The sequence below is a fragment of the Schistocerca americana genome, chromosome 1, assembly GCF_021461395.2.
Source record: "Schistocerca americana isolate TAMUIC-IGC-003095 chromosome 1, iqSchAmer2.1, whole genome shotgun sequence".
NCBI classification, from domain to species: domain Eukaryota; kingdom Metazoa; phylum Arthropoda; class Insecta; order Orthoptera; family Acrididae; genus Schistocerca; species Schistocerca americana.
Window position 1 is genome coordinate 568391704 of NC_060119.1, and position 23300 is coordinate 568415003.

The 23300-nt window shown below is 37.8% G+C and overlaps 1 protein-coding gene across 1 annotated transcript in view; it reads right to left on the reverse strand.

Annotated features, from left to right (window-relative positions):
* Positions 1-243: 243 nt before the first annotated feature.
* The window catches only part of LOC124606549 (protein Peter pan), an 81850-nt gene continuing 58793 nt past the window's right edge, over positions 244-23300 (reverse strand). The window contains exons 7-8 of the mRNA XM_047138537.1: positions 18935-19164; positions 244-424 (exon numbers count right to left, since the gene is read on the reverse strand). Coding sequence (XP_046994493.1) covers positions 303-424; positions 18935-19164 — 352 coding nt within the window. The 3' untranslated portion in view covers positions 244-302. The remainder of the gene's footprint in view (positions 425-18934; positions 19165-23300) is intronic.

The following is a 23300-nucleotide window of genomic DNA, read 5'->3' on the forward strand; positions in this document are numbered from 1 at the left end:
CTAAAGTGACTCAGGAAAACTACGAAAATTCTAAATCAGTATGGCTTGAAAGGGATTCAATTCATTTGAATAAAAGTCCATGTAGATGCAAAAGGTTACTTCAAAAGGACAAGGAGGAGGAGCAAAAAAGAAAGAGAAAAGTAACAGATAGGCGGAACAGATCTAATCTGCACATAAGGCGGTTCAAAAGCTGTAATATAACTCTTAAACAAAAAATGTTATTTGCTATTAATTTTTGTGCACTTTAGTTGAAGAATTGTCTCTTTTATTTACACAATTTCTACACTTATTATCATCTGGACTTAGAGTCTTTTTTTCTTTCTGTGTTTAAATTTTGGTGTCTCCTCAAGACGAGCTTTCTTGTTCCTGTGAAAATCAGTTCCTCTTTTTCTTTTAACTCCTTTGTCATTGCCAGTGAACAAACCTGAAAAAAGAAGTTAACAACCTAAATTAATTTCACATACAGTCAAGAATCCCCGTTATTTTATAAAAATAAAGTGAAAAATGAAAAGCACATTGCAACAAATACATAAAATGATCACATTAGACTGAAGATTTGTGATTATTCTTCAACAATGTGCACTATGCTTCAATTCGCTTTATTTACTCTTTCAATTAAAGTCTTCCTTTTCTGATTCAGCATAATTTCCTAGGTTTGCTCCTGTTATTACACGAATGTAATATATGTGACAGTATGAAGTAATTATGCAGAAGAATCTCCCATTCTGCAGTGAGGAGTGTGCTGTTTCGGAACTTCCTGGCAGATTAAAATTTGTACTCTGGACCAGTAACTGAACCCAAAAATTTGTCTTTGTGGGCAATGTTCTATCACCTAAACAACCAAAGAGCAACTCATTATCTAACCTCACGACTTCAATTCTGTGAGTCCCTAGGCTGTGGCTAAGCCATTTCTCTGCAATATACTTCTTGTAAGTCCCACAAAGTGTACGGTAGTGCTTCTGCAAAGTTTGGAAAGCAGGAGATATTCGCAAAATTGAAACTGTGACGATGGGTTGTGGTCACGCACGAATACCACAGGTGGGCACGGAATATTCGACGTTTAAGTCCGTCAGAAACAAAGTGTTCATTTGCTCAGGAGTTTCAGAATGGCGTACTTTTATACGTAGATCATAAAAAATTTTAGAAATGTTATGATATGGGATGATTTAAAAAACTGCATGTTGAAGAGAGCATATGCTGAGCAAGATTATCTGGATGGTTGTGATATGCATAAATATAAAGGGTTTATGGAAGAGCACTTGATATTGTGGTTGTCTGCCAGCAACAGAGCTTGCACTCACAAGGGTGAAATTGTAGCCTGCACAGCACATAATACTGTTGCAGTGAGATGTGCTACATACCATATTTACCTGGGCAGAAGCGGTCCCCAGAGGTAGACTTTTTGAAACCAAACATTCGGTGTTGTAGATTAAGATCCCAGGTATCACAGCCTGCTTTTTGACACTTAATAGCATTAAACAGCTGTATTACACAGTGAGCTTGGGTGGTGTGATGGGTAGAATAATGGCTTCAAATGCACAAGGTTGTGGGTTCAAATCTCATCAGGTGCAGTAATTTATTTTTATTTTTTAAATGTAATTTATTTCCATTTCTTTGTCACACCATTTTAATCATAATATCAACTTCTTCATTTGATTTCATTTTTCTTCCTATCATTCTTTTTCCAGTTGAAATCTTGGTTCATTTGTTTTTAATTAATTTTATATATTTATTTTGATTTAATTTCCTTTGTTTTATCATCCTGATTTTTCTTCCAGGTTATTGCAATCATTATATCTATTTCTTATTTGCTTGAATTTTGTTTTACTTATAAAACCTTCTTTCATTTACACCTTTGGCTTTATTTTGTCCATAGTGCAACAGGAATTTAGGTTCTGTTTTAAATGTTTGTGTGACGATTACCATGCAAAAAAACTGTACATCTGGTAATGAAACACACATTTTTCACACCACTTCTCCAGTCAGTACAAAAAGACGATTTTATCTTTTGTTTTTAACTGATAGATTGGAATTTTAAGTACCTGCTTAAAAAGTTAACATTATACCTATTCCAAATTTATGCCATTTATTGTCAACGTTTTGATACTACAAAGAGACATAAACTAAACAAAAAGAAATAGATTACATTAATTTGTAGACCTTTCTGTCCCCTACATTTTTTGCTTGCTAACCCTGTCATCTGTGGTGTCACTATTTTTAATCACCACCACCACCACCACCATCATCCTATTAGAACGGCTGTGAAATTTCTCTCTTAGCCATCACAAATATTTGGCTATTTCTTCTGAATATGTTGTGATTCCTGAGGTTATGGTTACTGTGGAGTACAAGATTAGAGCTGTTTTAATCTGAATACATATCAGATTTCACTTCTATATTGACATGAGAATGTTACAATGTCTCTTGCTTTGAAACTTATTGTCTGCCCACCTCTTTCTGATCTGCGGCGTAGAACCAGCAGTTGACACACACAAACCCTTTCAATCCCATCATACATCATGATGAGCAACAACAAACCGTAGCACAAAATACATAAATATCCCAATGGCTCCTATATAGACTTTTTACACCTTCTGCAGAAATGAGTATTACTGTTGCATATCTGTCCAATTTTAAAGTCAATTCAGTTCCATCTACAAATGGATTTAGGCAAACTGCATTTTAAATGTGGTAGATGTTTCTAAAATGCCAAATTACCCAGTATAGATTCCCATGGTTGGCAACGTGGCATAATTTGCTGCTCATTCACTACCCCCCTCCCTGTACTAATCCTGTTTTCTCAGCGAAGCTAACATCTCTGATCCGTCTACAACCCATCTGTAGTGCTGCGTTAGAACAACTGTGAGAAACTGACTGCAACATCTTCTAGAGTGCAAGTCATATGTAACAACTGCAACTAATATTTCACATGTTTTAGGGAAACCTGCTTTGTATGATGTCAGGAGGAGGCAAACACAAAAAGGGTAGGAGTCTATTAATTGTCGGTAGTTGAAAGGTATGGTGAATGATGGTACCCCTAAGTGAAATGGCAGCAAAGGACAGGAAAGGACACGAGGTGTACTCAGTGTGTATGCCTGGGGGCCTCATTCAACATGTTGAAGAGGCTATACCAGCAGCCGTTGAGGGAGCAGGTTGATAGTAACTGTGGATTGTGGTGCAGACTAGAACAAATGATACCTGTCATCTGGGCTCCAAGGTCATTCCAGTGAATGGCAGAGAAGGTTGAAAAAACCACCCTTGTGCAAGGAGTTTCAACTAAGTTCACAATTTGCAGCATTGTCCCCAGAACTGATCATAGCCCTCTGGTTCTGAGTCAAGTGGAAGGACTGAACCAGATACTTCAAAAGTTCTGTGACAAGCTAGGCTGCAGCTCTCTGAAATTGTGCCGTAGGGTTGAGAACTGTAGGCCTCCCCTAAATGGGTCGCTGTGTACTACACATCGGAGTCTACAACTCAGGGAGCTGACTGTGTGTGGGGTGCACACAAGAGTTTTTTCAATTAGGCTACTTCCCATCCAATCCAGACAATGGTAACTGTATGAAACCCAGAAGTATCAGTGTAAGATCGAAAGAAAGGCCTCCCACCAGTGAGAGTATTAAAATCCTAATGGTAAACTGCCAAAGTATTCTCAACAACTGCCAGAGTTTGAATCACTCATGAAAACCAGTGAAGCTCACATAATACTAGGTACAGGAAGCTGGTTGACACCTGAAATTGATAGGAGTGAGATTTTTGGGGAAAATTTAAGTGTATATCAAAAGGATAGGTGAATGGGAAACAGAGGTGGTGTGTTTGTCACAGTAGACAAGAAATACAAATCCACCAAGATAGACATTGAACCTGCACGTGAGATTGTTTGGGCAAGATTCAGTATCAGGGGTGGGCATAAAATAATAAATGGATCCTTCTATTGCCCAACAGGCTTATCTCCTAATGAAACCGAAAACTTTAGAGAAAACCTTAGTTCACTTGTATGTAAGTTCCCAAAACATACTGTATTCATTGGTGGAGACTTCAATCATCCAACAATTAACTGGGAAAATTAGTTTTGTTAGTGGTAGGCGTGATAAGACATCCTGTGAAACTTTACCAAATGCCTTCTCTGAAAACTACCTAGAACAGATAGTTATGAACCCCACTAATGGTGGAAATATATTGGATGTAATAGCAACAAACAGACCTTACCTCTTTGCGGATGTCCACATCAAAACTGGTATCAGTGACCATGACACAGTTGTGGTAACAATGATGTACAAAGGACAACTAAAACAGGCATAAAGATGCCCATCTTATCAAGATCTCATGGAATATTTATGCAGCTTCTTTCAGGTAGTACTTCATTATAGATGCCTGCATCATCTGCAAAAACTCTGAGATTACTATTAATATTGTCTCCAAGATCATTAATATACAACATGAACAGCAAGGGTTCCAATACTCTTGCGTGGGGCACACCCGAAGTTTCTTCTATATGTGACAATTACTCTCCATCCAAGAAAATGTGCTGCACCCTCCCTATCAAAAAGTTCTCCATATAGTCACAAATTTCACACGATACCCCTTATGACTGTACTTTTGACAGTAAGCCTAGGTGTGGTACGGAGTCAAATAATTTGGAAAATCAAGAAATACAGCATCTACATGATTGCCTTGATCCAATGATTTCAGTAGTGTCATATCTCAATGAGGAACTTGGAACTTTCAACACAGGGCAGTGGCATGTAGAGGAACTATGGCTCAAGTTTAAAAGAATAGTTGACCATGCACTTCATAGATATGTACCCAGTAGAGCAATACGTAATGCCTTTAATAACTATGAGCAGAATATTGTAAAGTGATCTTTTGCAGAACCCAAAGAAATTCTGGTCATATGTAAAGACAGTTAGTGGTACCAAAGTTAGTGTCCAATCCCTAGTCAATGACACAGGAACTGAAACTGACAGTAGCAAAGCAAAAGCTGAAATGTTTAACTCCGTTTTCAAATTTTTCTTTACAGAGGAAAACCAAGGAGAACTACCCCAACTGAATCCTTGTACCACTGAAAACATGAATGAAATAAGCATTAGTGTCAGAGGTGTTGAGAAGCAGCTGAAATCGTTAAAACTGAACAAAGCTCCAGGGCCCGATGGAATCCCTATCAAATTCTACACTGAGTTTGTGGCTGAGCTAAGCTATCTTCTAACTATAATCTATCATAGATTTAAAAAAAATAAAAAATAACCGTGCCCAGTTCTTGGAAAAAGGCACAGGTCACACCCGTCTACAAGAAGGATAGTAGAAGTGATCTACAAAACTACTGTCCAATATCCTTGACATTGATTTGTTGTAGAATCATAGAACATATTCTGAGCTAAAACATAATGAGATATCTTCAACAGAATGACCTCCTCAATGCCAACCAGCACAGATTCCAAAAACATCGATCATGTGAAATCCAACACACACTTTTCTCAAAACGTACTGAAATCATTGGATCAAGGCAATCACGTAGATGCTGTATTTCCTGATTTTCCAAATTATTTGACTCCATACCACACCTAGGCTTACTGTCAAAAGTACAATAAGTGGTATTGTGTGAAATTTGTGACTAGACTGAGGACTTTTTGGTAGAGAGGGTGCAGCAAATTATTTTGGATAGAGAGTAATCGTCACATGTAAAAGTAAATTTGGGTGCGCCTCACGCAAAAGTGTTGGAACCCTTGCTGTTCATGTTGTATATTAATGATCTTGGAGACAATATTAATAGTAATCTCAGAGTTTTTGCAGGTGATGCAGTTATCTATAATGAAGTACTACCTGAAACAAGCTGCATAAATATTCAGTCAGATCTTGATAAGATTTCAAAGTGATGCAGATATTGGCAACTTGCTTTAAATGTTCAGAAATGTAAAATTTTGCACTTCAAAAAATGAAAACTATCCTATGACTACAATATCAGTGAGTCACTGCTGGAATCGGCCAACTCATACAAATACCTGGGAGGAACACTTTGCAGGGATACGAAATGGAATGATCACAAAGGTTCCATCATGAGTAAAGCAGCTGGTAGACTTCCGTTTAGTGGTAGAATACTTGGGAAGAGTAATCAATCTACAAAGGAGATTGCTTACAAATCAGTTGTGTGACCAGATCTAGAATATTGCTCAATGTGTGGGACCCATACCAGATTGGACGAACAGGGGATACTTAATGTATATAGAGAAGGGAAGCATGTTTGTTTGATCCATGGAACAGTGTCACAGAGATACTGAAGGAACTGAACTGTAAGAGTCTTAAAGATAGATGTAAACTATCCTGGGAAAGTCAGTTAAAGTTTCAAGAACCAGCTTTAAATGATTCCTCTAGGAATATTAACTCCCTACACATCACTCACATAGGAATTGTGAGGGTAAGATTAGAATAATTACTGCATGGACAGATGCATGTAATCAATCATTCTTCCCACAATCCACATGAGAATGGTGGAATAGAAAGAAACCGTAATAACTGTTACAATGTGATGTACCCTCTGCCACGTATCTCATGGTGGTTTGCAGAGTATAGATATAAATAAAAATGTAGAATACATTCAGTCCAATTCTTAAATTTCTTGTCATCCCATTATCTACTGATGTCTATTGGTATGCGATGAGTCTTGCCACTGAAATTTATTCTCACGATAACGGTTACAGTCAGTTTATTATCACTTATTCTGTTTGTTAGACAGATCAGCTGGATTAATTTCCCTCCCTGTTCCATTTGAGTGTCACCATCAAGTTCTAAAGCTGATTAAAAGCAGGTAAAGTTTTTACCCGGTACTCTAATAAATGAAAATCCAACCATATTTCTCATTTGCAACCCACTCAGTAAATCATTACAGCCTCTCATAATTAAATAAAATACTGATCTGGGTTCAGAATCAAGTAATGTTTTTTGAAGGGCAACATTTCCACTTTTCAATGTTATCTTTACCTAAAAAGCAACATTAATGTTTGTATATGGTATCCATGTATGGATGAGAACTTTTACTTTGTTCAAATAAAACAAGAGTTTGTAAGATGGTAGAACTTAGTGTTTCCTCCTGTGTTTCACAAAATTGTCAAATTTTAAGTAGTGCAATAAATTGTTATAGTGGCTAGGTCATTGTTTCTCACCTGTCCCTTGGACTAGTGCCATATGAGTCGATGTCACATGATTGTTTGAGCAACGCTGATACTGTATCGAGCATTTCAGGAAATCTTGAGGCTAACTGATTGTGAATACTGTTTGCCCAACCCTGCCCTTCCGAATTCTTCAAAATAAATCAGTATGTGACCTAGATATCCAAAGCTTGATCTATAAATGTAAGATGAACCTAAAATGTTCACCTCAGCAGCAATATTTTAATCTGTATTTTTAAAATGATGAATTTGGTAACGAAACCTCATCCCATAATTGAGGAAATATGGTTCACTGAATAAAGAGAATCAAACAAGTTGACAATGGGCAACAAAATGTTAAATACATAATGATAGATCATGTAATCACTATGTTTTACTTGAGCTACAGCCATATGATTGGTCCCATAGTTTTCAGGCATCAGCTGTAGCTCTGTCTGTCAGCATATACAGGATCTGCCTTAGAAGATTTTCGGTGGCAGTGAGACACGGTAAGGATAGTGAACATGAAAATTGCTAGCTTCTGCATGGTCTATCGCGAAAGGAGTCTTATGACTAGGGACTGGAAAATGTAGCTTCTTTTTTATTATTAGCCACACAAATTTTGAAGTGAAGACAAACAAAGCCTTAGTTCTTTGAAAATGGCAAAAAAGTGCAAAATGGGAACTTTGTCACTGGAATGTTTATTTTTGCAAAAACTGCAACACTTTTTCTTCCAAAATGGCCTTTGTTTTCTTCTTTTGGCTGTGTTTGAGCTTTCAAAACTGATTGTTCTGTCAAAAGCAGCAGCAATTTTGCACCAGTGAACTGAGTGCATCTCCGAGTTATGATGTTTCTGGACGTTATTTGTCTTTTCCCTACCAATTTAACGATCATAAAATCTGCAGACTATTAATTTTGACCTTTCATGGGCATTCATAGCTGTACAACCCATGCTTCACAATGCTACAGATAGAACTGATATGGCAGTTAGTGTAGAACTAGAACCAAACACAAGGTGACTCTATTTTAACATTATGGGAAGAATTTTGGCACAGTTGAAACATGTTACAAATTTTGTTTTTCACTTGCTATAGCGCAAAGTGCAGACTTCTGGGATTGTAAGGGTTGCAATCAAAATCTGTGGACCAGGATTATTCACTTCATTTATTCAAAATAAGAAAACAGCGAGCAATGCACAACACAAAGCACTTGGGAACAGTTACCGCACAATTGCTTGTTGAGTTTAGCAGAGCATTGTAGGAGACTTAATTCAGGCCAGCACTATAATAGTATTCGATGCAACTGCAGTTCAAAACATGTCACCTAAATTGCCACATTATAAGCACCCACATAATTAGGTTTAGCTAAATATACACACACCCATGTTTCTTTGTCATAAAATGCTAGGTCCCATGACCAAGAACCATAGTGTGTATCTTAAATAGACCATTCAACTGTCCACAGTTGGCATGGCACCAGATCATTGAGTGCATTGATATGTCACTGTGTTCATGCACATTTTATTTTGCAAACAGAGATATAGAATGTAAGTAACTGAAAACTGGTTAAATTTTTGATATTTGTATGCAGAAAATAAAGCTATTTCAAACTATATCTGGTAAAATAGTTCATACTGATACAATTCATTACAAAATAGTGTTAATTAAGTAATTTTGCATTTTGAGGCAGAATTTGCATCTGCTTTGCAGTTATCGCAAAATGTGAATTTTTCCAGTCACTGCACATGACGTACAGTACAGACGTAACTATTTTTTAATATTTAGTAACATTCTTTTATGACAATCTGAAAATACAGATCGCTATTGACCAGACAGAGGAGGAGGAGTCGAGTCGCAGACAGGCACAATAAAAATAGATGATCTGCGACTCAATGCCTCCTCTATGGCTATCCTTTCCAGGTGATGTTATTCCATCCTGGATTTTCTGTTCTTTAATGTTTTTAAGTACAGCGTGTGACTCATGCTGGATTTAGGTGTAACAACTCACTTTGTATTTTAATGTAACATCTTACTTTTGAATTTGAGGAACCCAAATACCGAAACAGCATTATGTTCATACACCTGTTAAAGTTTTTCACAGATTCACTTGCAACTGTTACAGGCAAATATGCTTGAAAATGGGCATGATGCCTTATTGAGAAATTTGGCCCACTTCCATGCCTTTGGTTTCATCAATAAACAAAACTTCCAGTTCTAGGTGGGAGAAATTTCTTGTTCACTTCATGAGAAGCCTCATCATGCTCAAGAAAGCGACAGTGTGGTGTGCAATTTCAGTGACTGGCATGATTAGTCCTTTTTCTTTTCCTGACTGTGGCTGGTAATGCAGCAACTAAATTCTGAGGAATACATTGAAATGATTCATAACTCCCCACCCCCATCGGAGGTTCGAGTCCTCCCTCAGGCATGGGTGTGTGTGTCGTCCTTAGTGTAAGTTAGTTTTAGCAAACTATGGTGCAAGATATACTGCTAAGTTTCCAGGGAAGACTCCAACATTGCCTTACTTACAATGGAGAACATTTGCTGGATGCAGTGTTAAGAAATGTATTTATTTATTTATTTAAAATTTTTCCCCAAGTGGCTCATCTTCTTCTTCAAATTTACATGGAATAAAATATTCAAAAACTAATCCTTCAACAATAAATCACTTTTTGAAATCTTCCTGTCTCAATGGTTATTCCCATACATTGCTTTAAGCAATTATCATGCTCCAAACCAAATGGGTCTGGCTATAATTGCTCCATAAATGCAGCTGTGTGGTAACTAGAAACATGGTATCTTTTCCCAATGAGCTAGTGCTGCTTATTAAGGATACAGGGTACTTTACTGGCTTAATATTATGTAAAAATCAACACCTATTTCATTCAGGCACTGTTTATAATGTATATGTTTCACAGATTTTTTGTTGATATCAGGTAACGCAGCACACTTTCTAAACAAATTAGAAGTATTTGGAATATTTTTGAACCTACTTAGGGTTATTTAAAAAATTACACAGAAATTGATGCAATTTTTTCCCAAAATGCTTCCTCAAATTGAGGTACCATTTAATCCAATGTTATACATTTGAAGAAGGCCAAAATTTTACCAGATATGCATGACATGATGGCTGAGGTATTAGACCTATTTAATTCCACGTATTATGTATATTAAAAAGATAAATATCACATCGTACATTTTAATTTTTAAAATTTTTTCCTACTAAAAATGTTATTTTTCTATAATTTAGTTCATTCTGCAATAAAGCTTAGGTGTACTACATGTATGGACTATTGCAAGTTACAGAAAAAAATTCAAGCAATGCTTTATAAACTTTAGGAAATATTTGTACCTGAATTCTGAAAAATATAACTTGCGGGAAATTGCAAATGAAGATATGAGTCCAATTAAACTGTGCCTCGGAACATTACTGCAGCATTTCTTCATCTTCAAGCTTCCTCTTGGCACTCCTTTTAGCACTTCTTGCTTCTTTGGTAACTTGAAGAACGAATATTTCATCTTCATGCAACCGTTGTCTGTCACATGGAAGCAATTGATCTTCCACATTAGAGACACATTTTATGCCTTAATTTCTCAGGACTTCCACACTTCCTATCACTCCATCATTGAAACATATCACTGCATCTAGTACACCAACTTTTAATGTATTTAGTCCTACAAAAACATTCATGGCTAATCTTTCCCATATGCAATGGTTGGAACTTTCATTTGTGTTCGAGTGCCTCCATGAAGACATTTACTAAGCAAAACAGGGTCATTCAGGTCTCTAAAAATTGGTTTTATTTCATTCATAACAGGTTCAGGAAGAGAATGCTTATGATGGTATATTTGACCAGTTTCTTTTGCTTTTTGGTAACCACACCAAGACTCTGCTGCTTTAGGAGAAAGTCCATGCACAGGGTGGTCATCTGTGGACAACTTATGAAATTAGGTGGCCCATACAGCTTTTCTCATTGCCATAATATCATTCAGAGGTGCAGTTAATCTAATGGCCAGTCCATAATAATTCTGAAGGAGGTCTATTTCAGTTTCTGTCAATCTGCCTCAGCCAGACAGAGATTTTCCATCAGATAGCAACTTTCCTTTCATTTCTCCTTGTAGCTTCCTCAATCTAGCACCCATCCTCTTTTGTAAATGTCCACGGCACTCCAGTTTTGTTACCAAGGTATCACCATAAACATTGAACTCATTAATTTTATTGAAAGCTGTAGAGTTCCCATCGCCCAATTTTTAAATTTGGTATATTTAGGTCATTTTTCATTTGAAACCCTATAACGTACATATCAATGTAATCAGGAAAGACTGTAGAATTTATAATAAAGTCATAAAAAAATTCGATTTTTCCACCATTTATAAGTACCCTGTATCCTTAAGGGTTTAAGGAGACTAAGCAAGTAAGGTTATCAGTTTCCTTTTCATTCTCCAGGGTGGAATCAGTGTACCCAACTGCATGTGCCTAAAGTAAATTCTATGTGCAAGTGCGATAAAGTTTCATATGGGTACCTACATGCAGTAGGATGTGGGAAACTGTCTAAAAACCACATCCAGACTGGCCGACACACCAGCCCTAATTAATCCACCAGCTTTATTGCACTTCCCAGGGTTTTCCAAATGAATCTTGCTTGAATATGTCTGTGGAGATAGCTGAGTAACCATGAAATCTTACTGAGGTAAATGGCATCTGTCAGTGCACCACACACCATCATTATGGACAAATATGTGGCACTTTAAAAAAGTGGAGGTATTCTCTACAGTGAGATCACAGAAGTTGTGGAGACAAAACTGATTTCTTTCCTTCAATACCTTCCTGGTTCATTATATCAAAAGGACCACATCTCTGCTTGTGATCTCTTCTCAAATCATCTTCTCTGAATGACAGATAACACTGTTTCCTTGTGTTGTCAGTTCACTTGCCTTGACTTGCATCGAATATGCTTTAGTTTCTGTTGCGCAATGTCTGCCTTATAACCCTATGAAATCAGATTTAGATTTTAAAAAATAAATAATAAAAAAAAAAAAAGAACTGCCATTCCTAAGGGGCACGTTCAAAGCTTTCTAGCTATGATATTAACCATGGAGGCTCCCAACACAATATGTAGCCACTCCATTGCATATTCATTTTAATTATGCAATATGTTTTATTGTTCCATATATACTGTTTCTTGATATAACTATAAATTAGACTGCACAAGAACAAAATGTCATTCACTGTCAATGGTTCTGTCATGATATTTCAGAAGCAACAAACAATAGAATTATTATGACGATGAGAACTCGCGAAGAAACCAACAAACAAAATTGAAGGAAGGCTACCACTCACCTGGAGCTGATCGTTGGCTAATCTTACAAACCAGCTTCCCCCCCCCCCCCCCCCCCCCACTCACATACACACACACTGGTCCTGGGAAAGACTACTTGTAAGTGTGTTTCATTGTGTATCTTTTGTTGCTATGTAGCAGCACCTGTATGGAATTAATTATCTGATATTTCACAGTTGCCCAGTGTATGCCCAATTGTAGTTTCCATAACATTTGGGGAGGCCTTTCCGAATCCAAATCCAAACAGGACAAGCTAGACGTGGCTACTGTGAAAGTGCTGTGTGGGATGGTGGTCCCAAGAAATGGACAATTAGACATATTGTGGAAAACTGCCCACTGCAGGATTTTAAAGATGGAATGAAAGGCTTGCATTACATGACAAATTGCTGCCATTTGTTTCTCAAATGTAAATATTAATGTGTAAATACATTATGTACCTATGCGTGTATGTTTTATAATGCAATATGATGATAATAGCTTTAAAGCAGTAACTTCAGACTAAAGAATGTTTCCCCCCTAAAGTGAATGGTCTTGCCACAGAAATTAAAAGAGTAAATACCGTAATACAGAACAATGCTGCCTGTTTGAAACTTACATTTACAACATACTGCAGGATGAAATTAAGAGTTAGGGAGTTTTATTCGTTGTGAGTACTACAAATCTCATGCAAAACCAATTTTTATAGATGACAAAACCCCAAGTTATACGCATGGTGCCCAATCTCTGCTGCAAAACAGGAAATGTGTATAGAATGAAATTTTTGCTCTACAGCAGAGTGTGCGCTGATATCAAACTTCCTGGCAGATTAAAACTGTGTGCCGGACCGAGACTCGATCTGCCAGGAAGTTTCATCTCAGCGCACACTCCGCTGTAGAGTGAAAATTTCATTCTAGAAAAATCCCCCAGGCTGTGGCTAAGCCATGTCTCCGCAATATCCTTTCTTCCAGGAGTGCTAGTTCTGCAAGGTTCGCAGGAGAGCTTCTGTGAAGTTTGGAATGTAGGAGACGAGGAACTGGTGGAATTAAAGCTGTGAGGACAAGGCGTGAGTCGTGCTTGGCTAGCTCAGTCGGTAGAGCGCTTGCCCACGAAAGGCAAAGGTCCCAAGTTCGAGTCTCGGTCCGGCACACAGTTTTAATCTGCCAGGAAGTTTCAGGAAATGTGTAGTTTAATATTAGGGTATATCAACCGGTCTCAAAATAACTATAGGATAATTATTTGCCGATAAGAAAATGCTATCTATTTTCTTTGCTCTAGGGGAGTGTTGAAATGCACTTGTGTCAGTACCCAAAACACAGTCACTGAGAAGTAACACATGAAACAATATCACATGCCTCAAGTCACTGAGCCAACTCCACAGCACACAAATGCTTCTTTTAAATATGCTAAGGAAAGTTCTGGCAGAATGCATATAATTTAAGACTAAAGAAGGCCACACAATGGATAGCAGAAGCATTTGAGTCTCCAACAGGTGTACCTAAAAGAATCGAAACTTTGCTAGTTTTTAGATGAGTCCTATAACGAACTACAGTACACACACACACACACACACACACACACACACGAACGTACGTACATATATATGTTTTCAGCCATTACAATGTAGTAATGCAAGTGTGTGTGTGTGTGTGTGTGTGTGTGTGTGTGTGTGTGTGTGTGTGTGGGCGTGCGCGCGTACTCTAGTTCATGAAAGGAGAAAGGATTTGTCTGAAAACTATCACAGTTTTCATTCTTTTTTGTGTACCTTTCGACACATTCTTCTTTTATCATAGCATGTTAGGTAGTGGCCCAAAATGTTGCAGACTGTTTAGATGCAGTAGGATTTACAGGTTTTGGGCCAACAGCCTCGATCTTGCGTCATTTTGTCTTTACTTCTTAAATGAAGACTTGGCTCAAACAGAAATGAATTAAGAGATACTCCAAGTCTAACAAGGTGTGTGTAAAACTGCCTAATGGTTTTTGGAGCAGCTGTCTGTAACTGCTGCTGAATAAAAGATAACAATTTTACAGCATCAGGAAATGAAAGGACAGGAGGAGCACCTTTCAGGCACACGTCACTTTTATTTATCCATTTTACATGTGAAAAACTTTTGTCATTTAAATAAAATTATACAGACAGTAGTTTACAGCATGAAATTTCTTAATTAAGGTTCCTCACTGGAACCACAAACATTTTTTTCCTTGATCCCCTATGTTAATAATAGATAACGAAGTAGTTGAATTTTCCACAATGTAATTAATATAGTATATGCTTATTGTGAATGAAAAGAAATTAGCCACTAGCAGTGATGTCCTGTGAACCATGCTTCATGGTGTAATTTAGTCACTAGCTCTCTGTTGCTTTTTAGCACTTGTGATGCACTCAGTTTATCATTTAATTCAGTACTCTTTTCTTGTCTGACAATAGGATTACTTGCAGTAAAATTAGTTTCATCGAGGATATCTTTAGAATTCTGTTTATTTGTCAACATTTTAAGTCTCAGTAAGGCTGTACAGAATGGAGTAAACAAGTCAAATTCCTAGTACACAGTTTCTGGTGTCAAAAATGCTTGTGCAACCGACACAGCTCCAGCTTTGGACTGAAGTGTGAAGGATGTTTTAATACTTCTCAGATTTAAAGGGACTGATAAGATATACTGGTTGGATTGCAATGGAGGTCACCTTAGATTTCAAATTTAGTGATTCTGTTTAAAAAAAAACACACACTTACGTGGCTGCACTGTGCCAACTGAACACACAATACCTGGACTGCAGTTTGGCACGTAGAATGAGGTGAGAGGTTGTGTTAGGTGGGTGGATATGGGAGAAAAGATGCAGAAAGTGGAAGGTAGTGTTGGAGAAGGGTGACTGACAGCTCGGAGGGAGGCAACGCATGTTCAAGACAGGAACGGTAAAGGTAGAGGCAGTAGGTGACTAAGACAGGAATGTGACACAGGAACCAGAACCAGGGAGTTCATGCAGCACAAAATAACTATGCTGCGGAGAAGTGTTTGGAGGGAGTGCTCATCAGAGGAAGGGAAGACTGTTGAGTAGAGGGTATCAGTGCAATGGGTCAGCAGAGAGTGAGGCCCAGATGATTGTCGGAACAACAGGTGTGTTGCAAGAATATCTTCAATCTGCATTGTTCAGAAAAGTTACTGCTGGAGGGAATGGTCCACATGGACCAGGCTGTGAAGTAGCCAGTGAAATCGAGCTTGTTATTGCTCAGCAGTGTGTTGTGCCACAGTTTGGCAGTGGCCATTCATTCAGGTGAACAGCTGGTTGGTTGTCATACTGCCTTGTAAAGCTGTGCAATGATTGCTGCATAGTTTGTATACGACATGACTGCTTTCACAGGTGATCCTGCCTCTGATGGGATAGGGTAATTCTTATGATAGGACTGGAGTTGGAAGAGCTGGGCAGGTTGACTGGATAGGTCTTGTACCTAGGTCTTCCAGATATAAATGATCCCACTGGGCGTGGCAATGGCATAAGGATGGACCAAGATGTTGTGTAGGTTGGGTGGGCGATAGAAAAACCACTTTAGGAGGGGTGCAAAGGATCTTAGGTAGGGTGTCCCTCATTTCTGGTCATGATGTTAGACAATCAAAGCCCCATCAAAGGATGTGGTTCGGCTGTTCCAGTACATCATGGTATTGGGTGACGAGAGGGTGCTCTTTTGTAACTACGGAAGATTGAAGCATGTAATGATATGGCATATGAAATATGTTTGCGGACTAGGTTTGGAGGGTAGTGCCTGTCTGTGAAGGCCCTCATAAGACATTCAACATACTGGGCAAGGGAGTTCTTCTCATTGCAGATATGCCGTCCTTGGGTAGCAGGCTGTATGGTGTAATTTTTTGGTGTGGACGGGATGACAGCTGTCAAAATACGGGTGCTGTTGATGCTTAGTGGACTTGAATAGGGATAAAATTATGGATGGAATCATCAGAGAGATGGGTGTCAATGTCGAGGTGGTGGCATGTTGGACTGAGGAGGACAAGGTGAAATGAATGGGAGAGAAGGTGTTGAAGCTGTGGAGGAATGAGGATAGGGTGTCTTGGCCCTGAATCCAGCTCATGAAGATATTCAATGAATCTGAACCGGAATGGGGTTTAGCATTTTTTTTTGGGGGGGTGGGGGGTGGGGGGGTGGGGGGGGAGGGGCAGAGTAGAAAGGTTTCTTTTGGATTGTCTATAATGAATGCCATAGGAGGATAACTGTCAACTTATTTCTTACATCTCTAACCAATTACATCCTCACATGTAACAATTTTATTTTTAGGAGAAAATATATAAAAAATCTGTGGCACAACCATGGGCACCTGCATGACATTCAAAAAGAGCATTCTTTTCAAGTTATGAGAGGAAAATGTTTTATTTTTTCGATTGAGACGGCAAATTCGTAATCAGTATTCCAAGGAAAATGAATTGGCAGATTTTCAGAACCTTTCTGAAACTTCTCAGATGATGATAACCATTTTCCAGTGATATGACAGGATACGAATCCTGCAAGGGCCACCTTTGCAGAGTTATTCAATAAGTGTGTTACAATGTACATGTGGTCAGTAGAAACAATAAAAATGGCACCCACCCAATTTTCTTCACTGTTCCCTTTTTGACAGTCTGCAGGTGATAGGAGTTTCATTTTGTGTTGCATTAGCTTAGACAAACAATGGGAAATCCAGGATGGAATAACAATATAAATTAGGGTAGATTGTTACTCGCCCCACAGAGAGAGCACTGAGCAGTGAACAGGCGAGTTTAAAATCAGACTAAGCTATTGGACAAAGTCCTTAATTAGATTTGAAAAAACACACACACATTCCTAAAGGCACAACTCACGCACACATGGCCGTTGTCACCTCAGTGCCCGGAGACAACAGTAGACGTGTGTACGTGTGTGTGTGTGTGTGTGTGTGTGTGTATGTGTGTGTTTTAAATCTGGAGAAGAACTTTGATAGCTTAGTCTATTTTTAAATGTGGCAGTCTGCCACTCATTGCATCCTCTATGTGGTGAGGAGCAACCTATCCTAATTCCTATTGTGAGAATTACTTTAGAGTAAGAGTGGAAGGAAAGAAAGAAAACCAGTAGGATTTTTATGTGCCATTGACAAAGAGGTCATCAGACATAGAGCACAAACTCAAACTGAAGGCGGACAGTGAATTAAATAGACCATATGCTTTCCAAGAACCATCCTTGTAGTTGCCTTGAGTGATTTTGGGAACTCACGGAAAACCTAAATCAGATGACTATTTGGGGATTTGAACCACTGTCCTCCTGAATAAAAGTCTGGTCTGTCCTCCTGAATAAAAGTCTGGTGTCTTACTCTGTGCCACCTTACTTGGTAGTGAAATTGAAACCCATATAAGATAACCTAAAGCACAATCCATTCATATTTGTGCACAAAGAAATATGTATGCTTCAGTAAACCAAATATGTTCAGGCATTTTGTCTCTCACTGTCCAATGTAAATCTGCATGTATTATTCACATTCACTTTTGCAATGATGCCCTTATTTGATGAAACCAGAGGTGTACATATTACTTACCCACTATTACAGATGGGGGTGTTTATAACACAGCCGAGCACAGGTGAAACAGACCTCGGAGCAGTCATACAAGTCCGGAACCGCGCTGCTGCTATGGTCGCAGGTTCGAATTCAGTAGTTCTAAGTTCTAGGGGACTGATGACCTCAGATGTCAAGTCCCATAGTGCTTAGAGCCATTTGAACCATTTGCAGTCACAGATGGGTACTGAGTTCATATCATTTCCTACAGTAGCCTTAAAAGGGCCTGTCGATAATGATCACATGTACCAACAAAATAGGTTCACATTGTTATGGACATTGTTATTAACACCCATACTGTTTAGGAGCTGTTATATTTTTACTAGGGACGAACTGTACCTTTTACATTTTTGTAATGACTTACATTGGTCTCAAATCCTCATTATTTCATTCTCCCTGTTGCAGGAATCCAAGTAATGTTGTAAGCATCAGGTGATGAATTTAGTGAACTGTGATATGAGGATGTAGACAGTGTGACACATGGAAGTTTGGGTTGGTCCTCGGAGTATGTATGGATAGCCAAGATGGTTAAGGCAACCACTTGATATAAATGGGAAACCCAGATTCAAGACCCAGTCTGGCACATATTTCCATATGTCATTATTGGATAGTACATCTGTACCTAATACAGCTGTTGTCAATCAGCAAATTAATTTTGAATTACCTGAAGGATATAAAATATAATCTGATATTATGTAGTTCATCAATACGCTGTGGCATTATAATGTTCACCCTTATGTAAGTGGATTTTAGTCAAAATGCATTATCTCCTTAATGTGAAATTTTCACAGAGCTTCCGTGCCACATTCCCTGTTTTGCCACATATCACTTATTATTCCTGTGTACTTAAAATGATTCGCTAATGTTGTTGGTTACAATCCTAAAAACACTGATGAATATAAAAATAAAACAAACCTTCATCTGGATCCTGTCCCACTTCTTGCCTATACCACTGGGCATCATCATCTTCATTTTTCATTTCCTGTACTTCATTTGCTTCTTCAACTGCCTTCCGCATTAAAATATCACTTTCCAGTTGTCCTTTCCGCATGCCCTTCAGTGATTTCTGCTTTAAAATTTCCTTCTTTTTCTCCTTTGCTGCTTTATTTTCCATCTGAATCTTCTTTCTCTTTTCCTTAAGTTTTCTAGAAGAGAAAAATAATTCTCTAGGTAATAAATAATAAGGTAATAAATAATAATTCTCTAGGTAATAAATGATATATTATTGTTATTATTTGATGTAAATGTTGCAAAATATATATGAAAGACACAACTGTGTTTACTTTTCAAAGGCTTTCTTCAGCGTCACAATTTATTTTTCCAGTTAAATAATTTTCATTTACCGTATTTACTCGAATCTAAGCCGCACCTGAAAAATGAGACTCGAAATAAAGGAAAAAATAATTTCCCGAATCTAAGCCGCACCTGAAATTTGCGACTCGAAATTCAAGGGGAGAGAAAAGTTTTAGGCCGCACCTCCAAATCGAAACAAAGTTGGTCCATTGGAATATGAGACACAATTTACGTCGAATGAATGACGAAACAGCGACAGTAGTTTGGTTCGAGTCGTAAGCTTTACCAAATAGCCATTGCTGTGAGTCAGGCGCTCCGTCCGTATTTATATGATTACCCTTCCTTTTTCACGTACTCCGTCTGGTTGAATCGATTACTTATTTTGCTTTGATCTGATAAGTGCCGTTTCCTTTGTTATAGGTGTTCACGTCACTCTAAGCTGAAAATGCATTACTGTACTGTGTCATGCATTGTTTGTCGCATTCTGATAGTGCGTGTTTACGGCCTGTTGCCGCTCGCGGCACGGCTTGCTTTTGTGCGCGCTACCGCCGCTTAAAAAAAAAAAGAGAGGAATCGTCTCATTAGCCAAACAATGGCAAGAGACTGCTATTTGTTGTTACTTACACTGCTGCTTTCTTTGATAATGATCAATGACAACCAAATAATAGACTGCATATGATAGAACATCATCTGAACGAGAGTTAGGCGAAAATTTTTCTCCCTTTGAAAATCTTTGCGGCCGCTTCTTTAGAACATCAAATTCTGCACAGAAATTAGAGTCATCTTAGATTTAAAAATCTAGTCAGTTGCCGTGCTTCATTTCTGAGTGTATCACTATTAGGCATAAGAATAATACGAATATAAACATGACACGATACGTATATTCTTCCGCGTTTGCTGTTGTCTCACTCTAGTTTCGTAGTTTATTAGGCAGACAGGATTTAAATGAGATAGCAGCAAACGTGAAAGAATACATGACAAAATGATTATATTTGTATTATTCTTATGGTGAAGAGAATACTGCATGTGATTCACATTTCATCAGGTTCCTATTAGCAACCATCTCTTCTCACAGGTAGGAAAAAATTCAGAACGTAGCGTTGGCCATATTGACAAACATCCTAAACAGTCTTGCCAGTCGGATTTTCGTAGTACATTGAAATTCTGCTACATTCGAAGATGAACAATATGGAATTTGTATTTACTTCATTGGATAATGTATGAAAATGCAGTGGTCGAAACTCGGGGCGGAGAAAAAAAGCTCTTCTTCCACCTTTCTTTTTTTTTTAATTTATTTACTGACGCAGATGTTTTGGCGCCAGTATTTATCTTTGTGCCTATAAAGCATGCCTGTGTAGCGCTACATATATTCGACAGCAGAAGTTAGTTGTAGCGGCACCTACCAACATTTTTCAGAACTTCCGCTTGCTTTGCACTCGATTCTAAGCCGCAGGCGGTTTTTTGGATTACAAAAAGCGGAAAAAAAGTGCGGCTTAGATTCGAGTAAATACGGTATATATATCCAAATGGGCGCCAGATGAAGGATGGATAATCATCAGATACATGGATGAAGTCAAGAGTGGTATATGGAACATGGTGCACCCATGTGATATTTATGTTTTATAACAGGAGAGAGTATGCTATAGTGGCTTTTTTTTAACTACAGAGAACAATTAATGAAGACTGTGTAGGGAAGCAGCCTACTCACGCCGTAGTAAATTCACATCAGTCTTTCCATTGTGTGCCAGCCAGTCCGCTGTAACTAGCTCTGACGTCATAAATGTTGCGCAATACTTTAAAAATCAAGCAAATAACCTAAAACATTTCTAGTATGTCAGGAGTAATACTAAATTAATATGTGTTGAATATCAGTTCGATAACTTTAGCCATTTTCGAAATTTGGACGTTTTTCTGTAAATATCATTGGCGCAACAGAAAAGAGCTAGAAAGTTATAAATTTATAATTAGATTCATTTTTCATAATTATTTAATAAAAACAGTACTTTGGATTTCACAAATTAAAATTTTAGTTGAAATTCAATATTTTCTGGTTTTCGTCTTAAAACTTAAGGAAGCAAGATAGATTAAGTAGGCTAATAAATAAGGCTAGGATGTTTATATTTAAGTAGGTTGGAGATCCGCTGTAACTATGAAGATGTGAGAAGTTTCATTTGAATACCTATAAAGCTATAAAGATAGCGTATCTCCAAAGGGCCAGTTCATAGCTCGTCTACTGCGTGCAGTGTAATTAAATTAATTCTCTCGCCCAAAATATTTAACTTAGCCACGTCAAAATTTTATTATCAATACTTACCTGCATGCTGAATGCACATTTAAATTAAGAGCTTCATCGGCCATCAGCAAGAGAAGCTATAATTTATTAGGTAACTTAAAGTGGTGCATTACTAGCCCAGCGGCTAGTTGGGAGAGCCGATTTGATCAGGCGTTCCCTTAGCCGTCCGCACCGAGGCTTTATATATAAGAATGCGGATTCTGGGATGACTTTGATTATCGATCTTCAGTTTGCGTATTGTCGTATTTTCACGTGCCGCCGCGGGACAAACATTCTACTATTATTTAGCGTGGCGTTTGATGAACCTTATCATCAAATTATGGCGAGCATTCATTTAAACATTTAATTTGGACATTTATAGTTGCATCAGTGCATTAGACTCTGAACTGCTCTGTTAGTTAGGTTGTGTGGATTCTTTTGTTATTCATCTGTGACTTTCAGAATATACTCAACTACTTTAGAAAATCGTTTTTGATTATAAATCCCGGACAATCTCCTAATTCCTCAGAGCTATGAGCTGTAACTATAAGTGTATTCTCAAATGAAGTGGGCACTAGGAATTCTAATTACAGGCTTCACGTTTTGCTAATCACTTTCTGGTTGCCAGTATTGTAGTTAGAGAGCCAGTGTTGAGAGCGGCGAAAGACAGCATAAATAACATTCTAAATAACGGGAAATGCAGTGCTTCTCCATTCAAACAAACATTTATGCAACAGTTGAAACAATTAATTCTACCCGCCGCCCCACATATGGTGAATCGGCCGGGAACTGATTTTACATTCTACAAACAAAATATAATACAACAATTATTTTCCCACCAGCCGCCTCACAACTGTTTACCCAAAAATTCACTGACAAGTATTCAACTAAGTTTTATTTTACATTGCTTCATGTTTCTTCAAACATTTCTTCATGTTTCTTGATCTGTACATATTTATTGTTCATTAATAAAAATTGTTACAATATTTGCCATGCCTGTGACCCACACTTTACTGATAAATGTCTACAAGAAAAAATGTTTTTATATCTGAGACCACTAATCCAGGCAAAACATACAATCAATCAGTTCATATCTTGGTGGTGGACATTTTATCTACATATAAATGGTTTACATTGTATAGTATGTGATAGGAAAGTTCAGAGGCAGAACATACTATCATATGCACAGATTTTTTTAAAGTATCTGCAGTTCAGTGAATATTTTAGATGCACTTTGTACTTTGCTTAGAAAAACAGCTGAATTGTATAGAAAGCAACATTTCTAATTGTTATCATGCTATCACAGAGAAACAGTATGCTGACAGCATCCATATATACGTTGTAGTGGATGAGGACAATGACCTGATCACTAGTATAATTTCATGGAGAAATATTAAATTATCAACCCATAGGACATAAATTGTTACACTGCAGTTTGCAGCAACAGTAGTAAAACATAAAACAGGAATTCTAACCCCTACAAATGGTCCAGTGACATCCCAACAAGATTTATAAGATAATTCCATAAATGTTTCTTCTTGCACAGAATAAAAAATAGTTAACTGCTCAAGAAGAGTTTTGCAGCACCTAAATGTCTTGCAGGAAGTTTGTGGTTTATTGAACGGAAATCTCTTCTTCGATACTTGTTTGACTACAGGAAATTGCAATGCACAACCACCTGTGCAATGACGGTAAAAGTAAACCTGCATTCTCAAT